Source organism: Lytechinus variegatus, chromosome 18 (genome assembly GCF_018143015.1).
Source record: "Lytechinus variegatus isolate NC3 chromosome 18, Lvar_3.0, whole genome shotgun sequence".
NCBI classification, from domain to species: Eukaryota; Metazoa; Echinodermata; class Echinoidea; order Temnopleuroida; family Toxopneustidae; genus Lytechinus; species Lytechinus variegatus.
This window is the reverse complement of record NC_054757.1, coordinates 18,557,928-18,578,443: the sequence shown is the minus strand read 5'-3', so window position 1 is coordinate 18,578,443 and position 20,516 is coordinate 18,557,928. Positions and strand designations below refer to the sequence as shown.

The window sequence follows — 20,516 nt, the reverse complement described above, 5'->3', positions numbered from 1 at the left end:
ATGTCCTTTGAAAACAAAGAGAAGCATACTGAATTGTCAAGAAAACAATGAATGGATGAATATAGAATTTCTAGAAACTATTGTGAATAAACCTGTAATTTTGTATGTTGACTTTGCTGGCTTTCCATAGTTGTGATTGATTGGATCAATCGTAACTCTTTGTAATATGGGGCCCAGATCTGACAAACTATCGACAATAAAATGTTGATGAAACATTGGACTGTTCATGCGAAGTTTTCCGGCATCCTCATATTGTCATTGGAACAGGTTTATGTTTCGCGAAGTAAGTTACAGAATGAAAATAGACAAATATAAACAAATATCTTCGATATTAAAAACAGGGATTTTATTCTAATATAACAGAACACACGAAAGCAGAAACGGATATGTAATAATGAAATAGCATGGGGTAAGTTTGCATTTTGAGTTATTTAAATTACCTTTTTATCTTGCGACTTCTTACATACAGTTTTTAAAATCATATAGGGTAAAAAAAAGCAGTACAAATGGCTAATATACACAGGTTTGTAAAGGGAGGCTACTAAGAGGCTATGAAAAGGAAAATTAGAAATTTTATTAAAAATAAATGAAAAAGTGATATAATGTGTACGATTACGAAAAGTTCTAGAAAAATATTTTTGTATAAAAAATGCACCCTGCGTACGTTGTGACAAACTCCAATTTCCTAGTATCGTTTTGTTCATTACCTATTTGCTATGATTAATTTTGATTGATACAACAATTGCGATGCTGGCAAGAATTTGGAAGACTCAAAATGAATAAGGCACAAGAGGAAATGAGATCAACTGATTATGAAACTATGAATATATTTGATTGATTCTGGACCAAGATAATATGAAATCATCTTCAAATGATCTAGGGAAAAAATATTAGTAGTGACAGATTTTTTTTTTTCAAAATACGTCACGTGCATACGTTGGTTTTAATAATGCATAACGCATTTTTATTGATTTGATGCGAGATAAAAGGAGCAATGTATAGAAAATTGCATTGGTCAAGAGCCGTGTTGGAAATCGAACCCCAGACTTTCGTGGTGTAGTAGAGCGCCTTAGACCACTCGGCCAGGGCACCATGATACGATATCATCTCCAGATTCAATCATTCTTAGTATGAAAAAAAAAATCCAAGTTCATCTGGAAGGGTAACTTTACTTCAACATTTAAGAGAGCAAATGAGTGACCACATCGTCGAAATGTCAGATGAACTGTTTTAATAGCAGGAATTAGCAAGACAATAGTGGACTCGAAAGCTAATAAATAAGAAATGTGTCTCACCTAACGTTTTGCAAATGTGGTCACTCGAGTGTTTATCAAAATGTGAGGTTACATCTGGGAGAGTAGTTACAACTGCTTTTTCATTGAAAGCACACACACACATTTTACAAGGCAGCAATTACAAACATTAGTCAATTGTGGAAACTTAACTACGTAGCACCAAGTTGAATATTCTCCAGTTGTTAAAAATATCAGCCTTTTTTCCTCGCATCAGCTCACAAAAAGTTACCTACAAAATCTTAAATTCACTAGATATAGGGATACATTTATCATAAGTAAACACCCGAATGGGTTAGCATGTTATAGTGTGGTCCTACTCATCTGTTCAAAATATAATACTAATATCAAGTCATGCAGGAAACGTAGGATATCTAATAAATATTTTTTTCATTGAAGCTGGTAATTTTGAAACATTTCCATTTTGGTGTGAATGCTCACACGCCGTAAAATATGTGCTGCTGTCATCTGAGCAGGAGGAAAAATATCAGTAAATTATTTGGGGAAAGTGGCAAAGTAATTATGTCTAGAAATTTGGTCAGCATCACCATCATTATACAGACCCCCTGCCCTTGAAGAATAATGGTATCCTCTTTATCAAAAACGGACCACCGAGTTTTCATAACACGATCAAGTCAAACAACAAGGAAATTCAAGACTGCTGAGACATTTTTTTTTTATTTCTTATTTTCCGAAAATGGTGTCATCTGGTACTTCCTCTTAAGGATGACAGAACAGAGATAGGGTTATAGTTGACTTTCTTGTGGCACTCCATGGAGGATGTGGGCTGAAGTTGTTCAAAGCTGTTTGATTCTTCTATCGGCCACTAGTATGGGATTTGCTCTGCATATTACAAACAGAATAGAAGAGAGAAACATATGTTACATTCTGGTAAATGAAATTGATTTATTAATGTTCCATTTTAGCTACATCAGTTTACATGTTTTTTAAAGAAAATATAACGTATGAACTAGTCTGCACCAACCAAGGTATCATACATATTCAATGTTGTGATCGTCTTAAAAAAATCATAGTAATAATACTACTACTAATTATAATAAAATTATGATAATAATAATATGTTACATTTATAAACCGCTAAATACAATACTTATAATAATAATAATGTTTTATTTACCCAGGGTAGCCACTTCAATCATATGACTGCTCTTCCAGCGGGCCCTGCATAACATATTATGTTATTATTACCCTTCTCCAGTCTAAATGCTGAGCCCCAAGAAAGAAAGCCGAAGGTCCAATCTTTTAAAATAAGTCTGTGGTATGACTCGGCCAAGGATCGAACCCACGACCTCCCATTCATGAGGCGGACGCTCTAATACTGAGCCACCATGCCCGTTCTAAGGTTGCATACTAATATCCCGGCTTATCCCTAAAGGACTGGGGGCATGGTGGCCCCCCTCCCTCCCCCCCCTAAAGGCTTCCCGCGATATTTCCAAGAGCAAAATAGATAGCTCCACAAAATTGTATGACTGTTTTCTTTGAAGTCTCGCACAAATTTGGAGACCAAATTCGCGACATACGGGTATAGCATCACGACGCCACATTTCTTCATACGAGACAATGTCATGCCGAAAAAAAGCTCACTTTTTATACTTTGTGTACAAAGTCTATGGGAGATGGAATTAAAAGAAAAGGGTGATTATCTTTCGTTCGAATTGGTCTGCTTAATTAATTTAGGGTCTAATTTAGTTGTTAAATGGTCTGTAATAATAATTATTGAAAAAAACAATAAAAAGTAATACATAAGAAATTCTAACAAAAAATCATAAGGAAAAATTGGCTTTTGCAACGTTTCTTTGTGGAAACTTTTAAATTAGATTACAAAGATGTCATCTGGAAAAAAAAAAGAAACTTTGAAGTGAAATTCGGAGTTGAAAAGAATGTTTTTCACTAATGAATTTACATATTTTATTCATAATGAATAAAAATAATTATTTTCAGATTTTTTTATGCTGGGTTGTAGTTTACACGCTGCATCTGCTCGCGGTGCAGAACGAAAAGGCGATGCAGAATCGGCTTTTGGTTTATCTTGCATTGCGTTTACACGCTGTCACAGCTCGCGGGGCAAAAACCTGAAATTATCCGCGCACCAAAAAGATATGTCATAATAAAGACAACGCTGGATCCGGGCGATTACAAGTTTGTCATAATTGTAAAGTAATTAAAACGCGCGCAAATTGCCGATGAAGAATCGGCTTTGTGCTTACAAGTAGAAAAAAGACCGATTCTGCATGCATCGGTTCGCGGTTCTGATCCTTCTAATTTGGCGGTAAAAAATGCCGATTCTCCACCGAGAGCCGATTGAAGTTAATCGCATTTACACGCAACTAAAGAGCTGATTCTGCATCGGCTCTCGGTTCTATACCGCGAGCCGATGCACCGTGTAAACACGTGTGTGCCAAATTTCGGCGCGAACGGCGGCCGAGATTAGAAGGGGGCAATGATGCCCCCCCCCTCGTCCTCAATACATCTTAGATATTAAATAGACAAGTCCTTTCGGGTTAACCACCCGGATATAGTTCTATTTTATGAACTACATCTGGGTGCAGACTGGCAAATAGTTTGATTGAAGGTTCAATATGTCCTTTCTTCTATTCTTTCTATTTCTTTTATCTCTTCCTTCTATTCTCCTCTTCGTGTTGTTATTGTTGTCACTGTTTTTGCCGTTGTTCTTCTTATTATTTTTCTTCCTCATCCTTTTCTTCCGTCTCTCCTCCCCTTTCTTCTTCCATTCCTCCTTCTTTTCTTCTTCTCCTTCGTTATATTTTTGTATATATTATCTATAAATCTTATTTATTGGTAATAGTGAATTCTGATTTTTTTTCCTTCATTTTTTAATGTAAATATGTAAAGAGTATAATTTAAGCATTTATTATCTTAATTCTGTATGTCGAGGACCCCACTGGAAATAAGCTTTCGAGCTTTGTGGGTCATCCTGTGCAATCCTGTTGTTTTAATGCTACTGTATATATGTTATGGTGACTTGCCAAATAAAATCAATCAATCAAATGTAGTGGATGTTTCGGCGGCTTGCTCGCAGTCTCTAAAATCGTAAACGCGGTGGCAATTTGAGAACAAGCTTTCAAACTCACAGTGAACGGAATTGAGGGGGTTTTTTTGCACCCCCTCAAAGTAGCAACCGGGGTACATACCCTGCGTACCCTGAATATGGTAACCATGGCTCGCGTCCCTACCCGATGTTTCTTTCTTATGTGTATTGCCTTGATTGCGCCCTGAATATTTCAATTGGACACGTACGTGCCCCCCTTCGCCCCTCACTTGATACGCCATTGCTTACCTGGTTTAAGCTCGAGGCAGGCTCCGAACTCAAGGGCGCTGATTTGGCGGTCCTCGTCTTTATCACAAGACTGAAGGAATGGTTTGGTGCAAGGTTCGAAGAGGACAATTGGAGCACGAAGAGCTTCCAACTCAGTAAAGGTAAGGTAGCTGCGGTTAAAGATATATGAAAGTCGTTGCAGTAAACACTGGTTTCATGAGAAAGTCGGTAAAATCAAGTTTGCCATTAAGATCATCATCGTAGATCTAGATCTGGTACATATGCATAAACCTAACACTGTGAAATAATGAAATCTAAGCTGAAGAAAAAAAGTCACCCAGAAAAGCATCAACATAGATTGATAACATGTGGGACAGTGTATTTTTATTATAAGGTAAGAACCATTCAAATAGCTGGAATGTCATGCTTATTTTGCTAATATTTCAGCAATTAATACAATTTCTTGAAGAATCATTTTGTTTTATTCATATACACAAACACTGAGTGTTAATTTGATTAGATTCTGTATGAGCTCATTACAAATTTGTTACCACAACTGGCATTTATCTTGAAGAAGAGCATAGAAATGTTTGATGATCAGATTTTATTTTCTTTCATAGAAAGATTTTCTTCAAAATCGAACATGAAAACAATCCGTTAATTTTAAACCAATGAGATAAAGCAGGCATATAGTCTACGAGTGTAGTTTTGTGTAATGATAACAAAATCTTTTGAGGCTTTTTATAACAATGCATTCAATTTTACAGTGACATTTTAATATATTTATAAAAAAAATAGATAACCATCTTCCCTTACAACCTGTCGATGGTACAACACATTTACATGGCGAAAAAAACCCAGATTAAGCGTTTGAGCAGTCCAAAAACCGAATTCATAGATATTTGGAAGTTCTGGATGAATTGGTGAGTTCCATGTACTCAAGGGTAGATTCCTACTAAATTGCAAGTAATATAACAGGCTTGAAACTCGTATTTTGATGGCTCAAATCAATTGATAGACCTTCCTTTCTCAGATGAATCAAACTCACATCATCATAACGAGTTGTTTTGCAAAAATTGAATAAGTAAATCATCTTTAACTAGGGCTTACAGGTCAGCAGGGTTCTTGTCAAGGCGGCCGAACTTCCAATAGATGACATTGGTTTTTTCGCCCCACCCCTCCTCAAAGAACTCCATCTCTTTCTGGGTGAGTCCTCCGTGTTCCTCAGCTCGGTTCCTGATCAGATCTATGGAGTCGTTGAACCATCTGGTCATGCGGCCAGGGAATTCCTTCATATCAGCAGAGGAACACTCTCCCATTTCTGCAAGTTTTGACGATAAATTTGAAAGAAAATAAACAACACTTTGATTATCATCTTCAACTTGGCAGGGAGCAAAAAATAAAAAGTTATTTTTCTTCTAAGTTTGGAGCATTCCAATGAACTTGATAACCAGGTGGCCATTGGCTCCGTGTGTTCTTGAATTGCATGAAAGTGGTTTCAGGACCAGGGGCCTGTCTTACAAAGAGTTCCATTTGATCCGATCAATCGCAACTATGGAAAGCCAGCAAAGTAGACATATAAAATATATGTTTCTTCAAAAAAATTCTAGATATGAATGTAAATCGATAAATTCTTTGATTTCTTGACACTTTGGTGTGTTCTCCTTTGTTTACATAGGAAATTTTGCAAGTAGAAAAAATTATGACACTGATGGATTTCCATAGAGTTATGTTTGATTGGATCAATCGTATCTCTTTGTAAGGCAGGGCCCTGGTTTTAAAACAAGGTTTTCAATCAATAGAGATGGAAAACAAGCAAACCATTCTTTAAAGACAAAACTTTACAAAGGTCTTATTTGAAAAAAAAATGCTTAACTTTGCTTCATGTTATCTTTAAAGGACAGGTCCACCCGAACAAAATGTGGATTTGATTACAAAGACAGAAATCCAACAAGCATAACACTGAAAATTCCATCGAAATCGGATGTAAAATAAGAAAGTTATGACATTTTAAAGTTTCGCTTAATTTCGAAAAAAAAACAGTTATATGCACATCCTGGTCGGTATGCAAATGAGGAAACTGATTACGTCCTCCACTCACTCTTTTTTTTGTATTTCATTACATGAAATATGAAATATTCTCAATTTATCTCCATTTTCAAGTGAAAAAAGGATTAATTCCTCCCTGAACATGTGAAATTAGCATTGTGTAAAAAATGAAATATTGTATAATTAAAAAAAAATAGTGAGTGAGAGACATCATCGACTGTTTTATTTGCATGTCATTGAGTTGTGCATAGCACTGTTTTGTGACTGAAAAATAAGCGAAACTTTAGAATGTCATAGCTTTCTTATTTTACATCCAATTTTAATGAAATGTTCATCGATATACAAGTTTTATTTGTCTCTATTTATGCAAATCGATGTTTTCTGGGGTGGACTTGACCTTTAATATTGTTCATATGGATGAAAAAAAACGCCTGTTGCACGAAAAACATTCTTGCAGACACTTTCAAGATATTGGTGGCTAAAACTGATAATTTATTAAACCACCTGAGATTAATGTAACACATGTTAGTATATGGGATGAAATTAAGATGCTCTTTCCGGTCACATCGAATTTTGTTAACCCTATTTCGACTGGGCCATTTCAGACCTGGGTCCCGTAACACAAAGGTTAGCGATTAATCATCCTCTTGATTTTTTTTACGATTGATTGTACAATGCAGTCAATGGAATCAATCGTAAAAATATGTTCTACGATCATCACCAAAAAAGATTTGTGTTACGGGTCCCAGAATATACGGGGGTCAATTTGAGCCCCTCCCCTCAGATCTTGGCCGTTGATTAAATCGCAGCGAAAATGTGATCGAGCGTAGCGCCGGATGTTCACTACAAGACTATAATTTTATTTTTTTTTTACTTTTCTTTATCAATTAATTATACAAATAAGCGTATGAAATTTGCCCTATTTTTTATGTTTTTGCCTGTAACTGTAACTCACTTTATATAGCTAGTTGAATGCTAGTTTTTGGTGTGAGTATCAATTTTTCCATTTGTAGCAAATATATTTTTAAAAATTGCCATACTATTAAGAAGTGTTTTAATGTATTTTATTGTTTTTATTCTTATTTATTTCTTTGTTTTTTTAACTTGATTTTTCCGATGAACTTTGGGTATCTTTTGCGATCATAAATAGCATAACGTATATCCATTTAAACTAACAAAAGTAAAAATAGTCATACATATATGATTTGTTTGGTTGAAAATCACAAGTTGCATTGGCTTTATACACGTGGGTCGGACATACACTTACAAATGTTTCGCAACCATGTAGTCGGGCGTCGCAAATTTGGTCTCAAAAGATGCAAAAGACTTAAATGTAAAAAGTCAAAGAGAGGCGCGGTCCAAAAATGAGTATTGACGAAATTTGACAAATTGACCCCCCCCCCCGCGTTAAATCAAAGTTAAATCTTTACTAAAAAAATTTTTTCTGTGCTACATTTTTATTAAATATCCGTGTTGCCCAGATTTCTTAAAGTCATATCAATGTTAACAAATTGATGCCTTTAATTAAGCTTGGTGATGCCATGGTGGAGTGTAGATCAACCGATTTCTGAGAACATTGGTCCATTATTAAACCAGGGTAAAAATTCCTCGTTTCAATACCTGCACATTCTCCGTAGTAGTCAACATCGATCCTCTTGAGTTCGGAGTTGGTGTCCTCGCACTTCCGGCGGTGGAACTCACACAGGTTGGTGTAGGTGACATTGTTGGTGGCGCACACCTTTGTCCTGTGGATTGCGTCGTTGGAATTCTCTTCTTGAGGACAGCTCTCGGCACACACACAAAATGGCTCTCGGAACTCGTCTATGGTACACTCCCTGCCGATGCTGCACTCAAAGTTCGCACATGGGTCTAAAGAGATATAAAGAATGGAGAGAATCATGATGAAATAGGTGGCTTCTTAAAGGTACGTCAGTTATTAAAAGCTTAAACAGTTTTCTAAATCTTTCATCCACAGTGCCTGCATTCAACCCACGTGAGGTAAATAGTAACCCGGTATTCCTCACATGCTCGAGCGCCCGAAGTGTGTTCAATTGCTTTTTTATCTCAACTTTTTGTTGGGGTGGACTTGTCCTTTAAACGTTCCTGGATATTAAACATAGGCCCATCTTACCTTCGACCTCATTCTCATACCCTGTCTCCCTCTCTCCATCGTGTCCCATCACGTTGTAGATCAGCTCCTGCTTTGTATAGGTGAGTTCATCAAGAGCTATCTTGGCGTTGGCAAGTTCTTGATCAGCAAGCCTCTCGTGCTGCAAGAACAAACGGTAAAGGTTTAAAAAAATGGTTAAAATTACACAGGAGTATTGTTGTTATCAAAAACAACCTGAACATTGATTGTGAGCGTTGCGTTTAGTATGGATTAAAACCAAATGCACTCAGATGATCTTTGAAGGTTTGCATGGTGGAGTTTATAACGTGGAGAAGGTTTATGGTTCACCATGTGTAATATGAAGAAGGGAAGGAAGTACAGGCAGAAAGATTGATATTGAAAGACGAGAAGGGATGAAAAAAGGAAATTAGAAGTATTCTTTTCTTGAAAGTGAGTCCTGAAAAGGACTGTAACCAGATGGGATGAGCTGAATACGGCTTGAGTAGCGATGGATTGATGAAGTGAAGAGAGCTTACTCGACATTTCGGGCAGGTTGACTCGAAAAAAAATCGATGTGCAGTCACTTTCAAAATATATGTAGCTAAAGAAAAAACAGTCATTAAACTTCTGACCAGGGGACTCTAATTGTGTAGAAAATATGGAATTAAAAAAATGGGCAGAATATTTCAGGATTTTTGCCGGTCATTTTAGGGACTAATATATTCACTATTTGAAGCACAAATAATGATTATCAGGTGGCATTGGTTCAGCACTTCATTTGAAATCATATATGGCAGGCACTGGCAACAATCGGACCTTACAGCTAAGATTTTCAACTAAATTAATGTTCACCAATGCCTTCAACAACGCGGGGTGAAAGGTTGCTCCTTTGGGATTAATGATGTTCTCATTCTGTAAATTACAAGGAAACAGATATTGTGCGACCTAAAAAAAAATCACTGTAGTGTTAAGGTGTATTATTATATTTCAGATGACCTTTAGAATATCGTAGCCCCTAAACCTCATTCGATCTACTAACACAAATTCAAGTGATGAACCTATTATTCGGGCGAAGAGTGAATTATTGTTTCATTTTCACTTTGTTTTTTTTTATCAACACCTGAATGAAATGAATGAAATAAAATTTGAACTGAAAATATTTCAGACCCAACCACCCAGCTCTTAAAAAAGTAGTTTCTAAAACTAGAACGCTGCTCATTTGTGGAAGCGTCGTGGTGTAGCGGTTCTGACTCTCGCCTTGTAATCAGAGGGTCGTGTATTCGAATCCCACCATGGCCTAGCGTCCTTTGGCAAGGCATTAATCCACACTTTGCCACTCTCGACCCAGGTGCTAAATGGGTACCCGGTAGGATCCGAAAGCCTATGTAGTATGCCTAGCAATAATTGAGTCTTGGAACTCTCGTTGGAATGCTCCCCAGGGAGTGGAGAAGGTGCAATGTGAATTGTATGCGGACATGCAAGGATCGGATGACCGGGGTAATAATATATCTGTAAAGCGGTTAGAGACGTCGTTCCGATGTGTTAAGCGCTATATAAATGCGGATTATTATTATTATTAATTAGGAAACTTTGATGGCCATTGGGACTTCATAAGACTAATGACAACACAATAATACCTCGCGCTGAGTTATTAGTACACCACTAAAACATAACTGCAGCTATGAGTGAATGTAGGAAGGATGCTGATAAATGAAAATTGGCTGACAATGAAGAACTTGAAACAATATCAATGACCTTTACTGGTAGTACTACTGTTTATTGTCTGGTATAACTTCCTGTGGTTTTGTCTCGTCAAGTCAATAATTGACATAGTTTATAGTCTCAGAAGGAAACGGCATGCCCACTTTCACAAAGCGAGTAGCAGCCAAATATAGCTCTGAGGTTTCTTACAGCCTATAATGTAGTAGGTTGCACATCAACTGAGTTTGGAAATTCTTGTTGAAATGCTCCACAGTCATGACAGTTAGTGGATATGTAAAATCTAGGATTAAGATCCGATGACGGGGAAACAGACATCGTTCTGGTTCTATCCGTTGATGTGTATGTTATTTTTCTCTTTATTTTTTTCTCCTCCAGCGGGCTATTCCCATTGATTGCGATATCAGAGAAATAACAAACACACCAACACATAAATCTACACTCGTTAAGCGATTCAAAGAATATAAGCAGATTATTAGCATCATTATTGATATTAGTAGCCCAAGTTGTAGAAATAGTAGTAGTAGTAGTAGTAGTAGTAGTAGTATTAGTAGTAGTAGAAGTAGTAGTAGTGTAGTAGAAGTAGTAGTCGTCGTAGTATAGACGTAATAGTTGTAATAGTAATAGTAGTAGAAGTAGTAGTAGTAGTAGTAGTAGTAGTAGTAGAAGTAGTAGTAATACTTAGTAGTATTAATACTACTACTACTTCTACTACTACTACTACAACTAAATACTACTACTACCACTGTTATACTACTATTCCTCTCATTATCATTACTATTATACAATACATGTATGATAGTGAACGAGATGATAACAGTGAACAACGGACGATTTCAAATTTGGTTTAAATTGAACAGATCTGTGAAAATATATTATAGGTGATTTTTTTAGGGGGAAATTTACTAAAAAGGGAAGCAACTGCCCCTACTTAAACCCGGTCTGTTTTTTATGGTCATGCAGTATTTCGCATTTTTCGGGGTTTCTGTATAACCAGGCTCGGGCAAATAAGCTTTGACTTGCATTAGATTAGACTATCCTATTTTTAAGGGCAAATGATAAGCTACACACTGAGGTGCAGTAGCGGCAGCATGACTATGTAAAGTGGGGGATGAAGGAAAAACGTTTTGGCATCTTTGTCCCATTCATTCATTTGGTGCCACCTATCTTTATATCTATCTATCCAGAGGATGAGGTCATTTTTTGAACATGTATCATAATCATAACCCACGCTGTTACAGTCATAGAACGAACTTGGCCTCTCGTATCCTTTGACCCTTATGATACGGCCTGCCATCTGCTTAATAGAAGCATGGATCAGGTTGCATAGAATCGAACAGGTAATACCTGTACCTGCATGGAGCAAGAGTAGCATCGCAGTGATAAATGCACTAACAGTGTTTTCAATGGTCGGTAGTATATATATTGGTCGCTTAACTAGTAAATCATGTATTATAATGGTAAATTGCCAATTCGTCTACTGCCAACTCGTCAATTCACCACATGGTCAACTTTCACTACTGCCACTTCATCCATTAACATCACCATTTCGTCTATGACCATTTCGCCTCATAACCAGTTGATATAATATCCATTTTCTTTTCATTCATTTCGCCCAAGTAACACTTAATTCAATTAGACCAAATGGTATATGGACTAAATTAAATGGCTATTGGACCAGCAGGTTATTAGATGAAATGATAAGTGGACAAAATGACAGTTAGACTGTGTGGATAGTGGACGAACTGATGGTAGACCAAATGATAGTAGACGAGTTGGTCATTGGACGAATTGGCATTGGACCGACTGGAAATAAATTATGAGGTATACAGTGGCGGGGGAAGCAAGGAGCTTCGAAGCTGCTTGCTCGCGCTACTTGTCGTGCGGTATGCGTGAGTGTGGGGGTATAATGGTCGATCATTTTTAAGTCAAATTTCAAATATTTTCTAATAGAATGTGGCATCGCAATGACAAATGCAATATTAGTGCTAAGACAACTTTTCTCGAAGATTAATTTTTGTAAGTCGATCTTAATGCCTCCACAGAGTGGAGAATGTACACTACTACAATAGGGCTTGAGACAGACGGCTCTGTGCATGCAGTGGCGTATAAATGAAACTTCAGATTTGAATGGGTTCAATTTTGGTACATGTGGTATTTTTAAAACTGAATTTGTATTTTGTACTGCACCAACATTTTTTCGAGCGAACGAAGTAACGAACCAAGCGAGCGAACCGAAAAGAACATAATTTTTCCTACATTTTTGATACTTTCGTGTATTTGGAATGCAACAGTTATGACTTAATTATGATTCCAGACACATTGTGTAGTTGGTACTTTCGGTTAAAAAAAATCTATTGTCCATCGATCTAATTGTTTCAATTACAAAAAATGTTCTGGTCTTATATGTAACCATTGTCAGATTGTGAAAAAAAACATATTTCAATGTATGTAATTTCGCCTGCGATGTTTGATATCCACAATTCAAGATACAGCGTAGGCCTTGTAGGCCTATACCTATTAAAATTCCCGTAGAACACTGCACATATGCATATATATATGCCATTCTCACTATTTAATGGAGCTAGGTTGTAGTGACCTCAAGCTGAGCTAAAATTGACATATGGTTGGAATTTGCATGACAGCAATTCATCGACCAAGCCTGCACCGATTTGCATAGAGTTGGCCATAACGGTAACAGCCAAAGTCAATCTCACCCCCAGTTATTGCAACCAGTAATTACATGTTTACATAAATCATAATCACATTATTATCATCATTATCTGGATACGGAGTCCTAAGCTATATATCCCCGTCTAGTAAGTAGTAGAAAACAAATATTCCAAATATTCCATGAAAATTTTGGAATTTATTACATAATTTATATTACATAAAATATGGGGGAGCCGCTTGAAAATGACATCACAAATTAATAAAACTTTAGAAATCCATAACTTTCTTCTTCTTTCTGCTTTTATTGTAATCTATAATAAAAAAAACTTGTCGTCAGAGTGAACTAACCCTTTAAATTCATACAAGCATATCCGCATGCAGGAATTTCACTTAACAAAAGTTTAATTTTTTTCAATTTGCACGGTTTTACAGGAAAATTGCATCTACACCAGACGAAGCTCTTCACCAGAGCGTTTGGGTATGATAAGGCAAACTTGCAAAGGGTGGCTGATTTTGATCTGAATTCTAGAAAGCTTTAAGACGATGAACAAATTTTCAAAAAAATTGTATATTTTTTCACCATAAAATAACCATATAAATGTCGCCATGAAAGACAAAGCATCTTTCAGTGATCTTAGAGGATCCGTTTTCAGATCTTTGAACAGAATAGTACACGGACCGGTGTGTACATTAAAGATGTAACAATCGAACACCTACATTTGTCACCATGCTGGTGTTGATTCAAAACTGACAATACGGGATGCTTATATACATTTAAAAAAATATTGGGTAAAAGTACTCCATGAGGGTGAATATGTGTCAAACCAACATTGGGCATTTCTTTGGGGCATTTTTAGTTATCCAGTGTGGTGAAAATTTTGCTCACTCTAAAGAAATTGCTGCTTATTTTTTAACCGTACTGGACATTATGCTCCCAAATTGGGTAAAATACTGCCCCAAATTGGTTAGACACTTAATTACCCTAATGGTGGTAAAAACCCTACCCTATATTTTCTTTTTTAGAAGACTGTGTTACTGTCCTGAAAGTCTTTTCATACATTAAGTGTAGATTTTTAAACGAAAAAAAAATCATCAGTTATTATTTTTTTATAAGTCAACAGAAGTCAAAATGAACTATTGTATCCCGAACCCGAAACACTTTTTGATAGTTTGAGGTGACACCAAACATCACGCTTGTTTTGTAGCATTATGTGACACCCGACTTTCGCAACGGAGAGATAAACGTTTTGAAATGCTGTTGCTGCATTTATCACAAACCAAGACAATCACTTTCATGAAATGGAACATTCGAGTAAATAGTATAGAGCGTACTACGTTTTAACTCAATTTTGCAAATGTGGCAAATATCATTATACCGAGTCTAAGGACACATCCCGTGGGGATGAATCGGTAATGTCAATGAATAACAACCCAACCCTCCAAGTTTGAATTAGCAGAACTCTCAAAAGTCGTGTTCACACGCGATACTGACAAGTGCACCGGACGATCTGACAATAAACCAACAAAAAGGATAAAAGAATAAAAAGGAATGGATTGAAATTAATGGAGTATTGAATTATTTTGTAATTTTGCATTGACATCAATCAACACGAGCTGTATTGATGATGACATCAGCTCACTTCTCCTTTCTCATAATGAAATCGAAAATGTTTATTTTTTTTCATTTAGTTTACGCATGACAATTTTAAATCCACTAGTCTCTGCAGTCAATATCAAGTAGAGAATCATACAAGGCATTCAAGAACTAAAAAGCCTAACTGTCAAATGCCATTCATGACAAAGCACAACCAATCAATCAAACAAATGGTAAATCAAAATCGCATACATTCGTATTTCCGAAGCTTCGTTATTCCGAAGGTTCGGATATTCCGAAGGTTCGTTATTCCGAAGGTTCGTATATCCGAAGATTCGTTATTCCGAAGGTTCGTTAGTCCGAAAACAAACCGAGGTTCGTAAATCCGAAAACGAAATGAGGTTCGTAATTCCGAAGGTTCGTTAGTCCGAAAACGAAATGATTAACGAACCTAATTTCGTTTTTGGATTAACGAACCTTCGGAACATCGAACCTTATTTCGTTTTCGGATTATCGAACCTTCGGAATAACGCCACAAATGTTCCGATTAACGAACCCTTTTACGTTTTCGGATTAACGAACATCGAGGTATAGGCAATTTACGTGTTTTGGAATTACGAACCTTCGGAATTAAGAACCTTCTGAATTACGAAATGTAACCAATCAAAACAGCAGTATCGTCTTGGACTCTGGACAGATGACATATTTGCAATTTTTCGTCCTGTCCGAAATTTGGATGAAACTGCTGTATGTTCCGGTTCACCAATTTTCGACAAAGACCTCCCAGCTGAACGTTGACATTTTGATGAGCGTCTTTCAATACATAAACTGTTTTCTTGAATCCGTTCTCGTTGTGATTGCGAAAACTCCTTCGTATCTCGTCGTGACTCGTGACATCGATTCGACATTCATAACGAGATGAAATATCTCACCGTCTCGTCACTTCGATGCCACTTTACAAAGATCTGGATCTACTGAAGATGACACTACCGTGTGAACCTTACTTAAATTGGACGCTAGGCAAGGTGGCAAATAAATCAGTAATAAAGACCGATCCTCCCTTCTGCAACTGGGTTAATGGCAGTCTTCCCCAAGCACCTTGAACCTTTACTTCATCCCCGGACTTCATCTAATATCACAGTCACACCTGCGAAAACGACTCCAGACGGACAAGAGTTTTACATTAACTTCAATGGCATACAATTGGTCGGTTTAGAAGGAATATCGTTGGTGAGAGTGTGTCGCAGTAGAACAGTTCGTAGTTACTTCATGGACAATTTTGGTCAAATGACCTTTCATTTCTTTCATTATGATAGGCAGATTTCAAAGCAAGATATTACGTAAGCATGCCTTACATAGCAGGATGAAGAGATTGAATAGAACAGACTAGAATAGCACATCGATGAAGTTTATGAAGGTATTTGTTGCATTCCTACTTTGAATGCATATCATAGCATGTTGCACAATGTACATGGCAAACTGTGACATACCAGTCGTTTGTGGACGTATTGTTGATTGTTTGGATGTAAATGAAAAACACAATTCAAAAGAATATATGAATAATCAAGACATCAAAGTTTGTGCTTATCTCATTAGATTTTAAACCATGTTACTTTCGTACAAATGACCTCCCTCTGATCATGCGCAGAAAGTAATACGAACTGGCTTATATGGGTAGAACATACCAATGGTTGTATGAAGCCGGGGGTGGTCTATCGAAATTTCAAGTGTAATATTTTTCTGAAATTTACAAAACGTGCACAAAATTATTCAATGTCAAGTTTATATAAAAAGCGTGAAGACCTTCTCTACTAAACTGCTGATAGTTAGCTTTCAGTTTTAAAAAAATCCACCTTTCCATTCATAAAATGCCTTAGTCCTGAAGTCTAAATGATACATATTAGAGATCTTGCATGGCAGTATATTATATGTCTGACAATATCATTACGGTCATTAATCATGAGACGGTATTAAGAATGAGAGCCCCGATAGATATAATAGCAGGAAAGGAGAAATGGGGCAGTGAATATGCACTTTGTTTTTAATGGTATTATCAAGATTATTGTATGATGGCCCTCATTTGTTAGAGGTAATACTATTTTTTTTTTTAATTATTACCGCAATATCGTTTATTATACTTACATTGTACTGTCCGGGATGAAAGTATTTATAGCATAATGCATAGACCGGAATTCACTGTACAAAATGCCGAAAATTTCATCAAAATCGGATAACAAAAAAACAAAGTTATTGAATTTTAAAATTTAGCAATATTTTGTGAAAACAGTCGTCATGACATAAATATTCATTAGGTGGGCTGATGATGTCACATCCCCACTTGCCGAAAATTTCATCAAAATCGGATAACAAAAAAACAAAGTTATTGAATTTTAAAATTTAGCAATATTTTGTGAAAACAGTGGTCATGACATAAATATTCATTAGGTGGGCTGATGATGTCACATCCCCACTTGTTCTTTTGTATTTTATTATACGAAATTAGGTTTATTCAAATTTTCTCCTCCGAGAACTAGAAAAATTTGATTGACAACTGATTTAGTGCATTAGATATTTATTGCTGCAACTTATTTTATTATAAGGGAGACATATTATTCACACAAGTATGAAATAATGAAAAAAAAACATTTTATGCATTAACATAAGAAAACGGAAAGTGGAGATGTGACATCATCAGCCCACCTAATGAATATTCATGGCGACTGTTTTCACAAAATATTGCTAAAATTAAAACTTCAATAACTTTATTATTTGTTATCCGATTTTGATGAAATTTTCGGCATTTTGCTCAGTGAATTCTACTCTGTGTATTAAGATATAAATATGTTCGGCCCGGACCACCCCTTTAAGAATAATGGCAATGATCGTGATGATGTTGATGATGAGGACAATAATGATGATGCCGATGATCATACTTATGATAGTGATATTGCTGCTGATGATGATGATGATGGTGATGATGTTGGGCTTGATGATGATGATGGTGGTTATGATAAAGATGATGATGATGATAGTGGTGATGATGATGATGATGATGCTGATGAAGATGACTTGAGGATGATGATGATAAGGGGGAGGAGGATGATAATTGATAATGATGGCGAAGATGATGGTGGTGGTGATGGTAGAAGTGATGATCATGGCATTTGTTATTACGCTCATCATTGGGTTGGAGCAGACGGCGTTGGTGGTGCTTGTGGTGATGAAGAGGAGCGTGCGCGATGGTGGTGGTGGTGATGAAAACAGGAAAGAGGAAGATGATCATTATTATCATCATGATGATGATGATGTTGATACTGGTGATGTTGGAAGTGTCGGGGCACGGTAGTGCACTAGGGCACGGTGATGTTGGTGATGATGACTGTGATGCGGCTATGGCGATGCGGATATGAAGTAATTTTGATGACATACGTGCAGATATAGCAGGAATAATCAACTGAACTATTTTATGTTTGCATTCATTTCCACTCATCCATATATAAAACGCATTATCTTCAATATCAGAATTCATTCATTCTCTTGTCGGTAATATATTTTTAAAGTTATTTAGTAACTGACTTAATATTACGCATGTTCATTTATTTGCTTATACATGTATACCTAAATCCTTTCATTCAATTATTTCACAATTAGATCGATCATTAATCTAATTTTTATTTTCATGTTGCGAGGCACATTCAAGACCAAAATATGATCTATGAACGTAGGCCTATACATTCAAGCCCAGGTCAGCGATGGTTACATAATAACTGACGGATGCATGGTGAAACTTGCTTGCATCAGGCATACATTAATATAATCAGTATTATGTAATACTGAATCTGTAAAGGAAATTGATCAGGCAAATGTGACGAGGCTACTTTTTTTTAGCAGTTTCCTTGCCTTTGACATTTAATTGGCAGTCTCTAGCAATACACAAAGAAGAGACAGTGATCGACTAGAGACACTTTTTCGTTAATTTATACTTCATCAACTTTTTAATTATCGTGGGAATCGTCATTTACCAAAGGAAACACAAGACAAGAACGAATTTGCATGCATGTACTCACTTCAAACCTGTACAAAAACAAGTTCAAGTTATAAAATAAAAATAAAAAAAACATAGCCTCGACGCATGCACATAATAAAGTGCATGAAAAGCTGCAGCTTTTAATATCCTTTTTATATTGAAGTGAGATGTAGGCCTATATAGTTTTATCATCTCTTTTATGTTATACCTTCTTGATACAAATATGCGACATCAGTTTGCTGTTTTGCACATGTACTCATTTGGCAGTTTGGGGTTAAAAAATCAGAAGAGCACATAAATTTGAATACACGAGTAATAAGCTTCCAGCTCGCACGTTGTCTCAATATCTCAGTCGGTAATGACGATTCTCATCTCATTTTTAAGTCATGTTCATCACTGTCAATGTGGTATTTACAAGTTATTCAAAAGAAAATGCTATAACTACGACAGAAACAAACTAATATGCAGTACCACATTTTAAAGCACGCACCAACACGTATGATGAGGTATATATACGCACCTCGTTTGCACAGGCCAGTGATGCAAGACAGAGAACAATAAGAATCTTCATCATGGATGTCAAGAAGCTCTAGCTCCGCAACTTTCTTGGACACTGAGATGTCGTCAGCTAGCTGGTTCTTGCACAGATGATAGTAGTGATGAAACCAAGCTACTCTGATCGTGAGACTTTCCCCGACAAAACTGGTGTGAAATGTTCCACTACAGGGCAAATTTACTCGTCAAATTTCTCCCTGTAACAGTAATGACGTGGCAGACTCAGTCCTTGGCGAACTCCAGTGGTGGGTATCCCTGCACGGTATAGACGCGACACAGGGCTGGGCTCAGCAATTTTTGTTGTTGTCGGTCAGGCGCTGGGAAACTGGTTTCGGAAACTCAGTCAGTGCTCTGGCATGCTGACCCCTTGAACCGCGCTCAGCTGTGCGTGCAGTGTGTATATGCAATACAACGCACCAAATGGATGTGCCAGACGAAAGTAATTTGTCTTTCAATGCTTTTCCAAGCAGCTCCCAATAACAGGCCACTCTAATTATTGTCCAACGTCAAAGCAAACAATATGCGGATTAAAAACCCACTAATGCGAAACGAATGGGGTATATAATAAGTGCTAATCCCCACACAAAAAGTTTTAAGGACTTTACAAACATAGAAAAAACAAACTATTTTCTGTATTGAGAGGGATATAGGCCTCGATAATCACAGAGAATTGATCGACCCCTTTTAAGTATTTCCCGGACATGGCTCTAATCAAATAGGACAAAATAAAAGCTGGAAACGAATGAAGAACATTCTGCACTTGGAAGGATTAATGTTTACCGAATTATTCTCGATTCAAAAAGTCAAGATCCGGTGATTTTGAGTCAGTATGGACGTTCATTGCATGGGGTCAATCATTTTAGTTGGGATGGAACTACATCTGTCGAGTTTCAAAAATATCAAACAATGTTTCTCGGCGCATGAAAAAAAGGGAACGACTTGGATTGGAAGGGCAGAAATGAGAAGAAAAAGAGTACTAAAAAAGTGAAAGAAAAAAATACACATAGGCCTGGCATCATTATATTTGTCAACATTTATTGTTGGCGGGTATACCATCAGCCATTCTAAATTTCAGGTTGTTCAAACGCTTTCAATTATGTCATACTCTGTAAATGTATTGAATTTGAATACTTAGGAAAAAAAACCTGTAAATGTCGGGAGTCATCCACGCGATATAGGCTTGTCAAAGAGCTGCTACC

The 20,516-nt window shown here is 36.6% G+C and overlaps 1 protein-coding gene across 1 annotated transcript; it reads right to left on the bottom strand.

Annotated features, from left to right (window-relative positions):
- Positions 1 to 947: 947 nt before the first annotated feature.
- On the bottom strand, positions 948 to 19,757 carry LOC121431621 (SPARC-like). The gene is made up of 6 exons (XM_041629203.1): positions 19,283 to 19,757; positions 8,771 to 8,909; positions 8,260 to 8,508; positions 5,701 to 5,911; positions 4,612 to 4,760; positions 948 to 2,135 (listed from the first exon to the last, which is right to left on the bottom strand). Exons 1-6 carry the CDS (start codon positions 19,334 to 19,336, stop codon positions 2,119 to 2,121), a joined length of 819 nt encoding a protein of 272 aa, XP_041485137.1. The 5' UTR covers positions 19,337 to 19,757; the 3' UTR covers positions 948 to 2,118.
- Between the last annotated feature and the right edge of the window lie 759 nt (positions 19,758 to 20,516).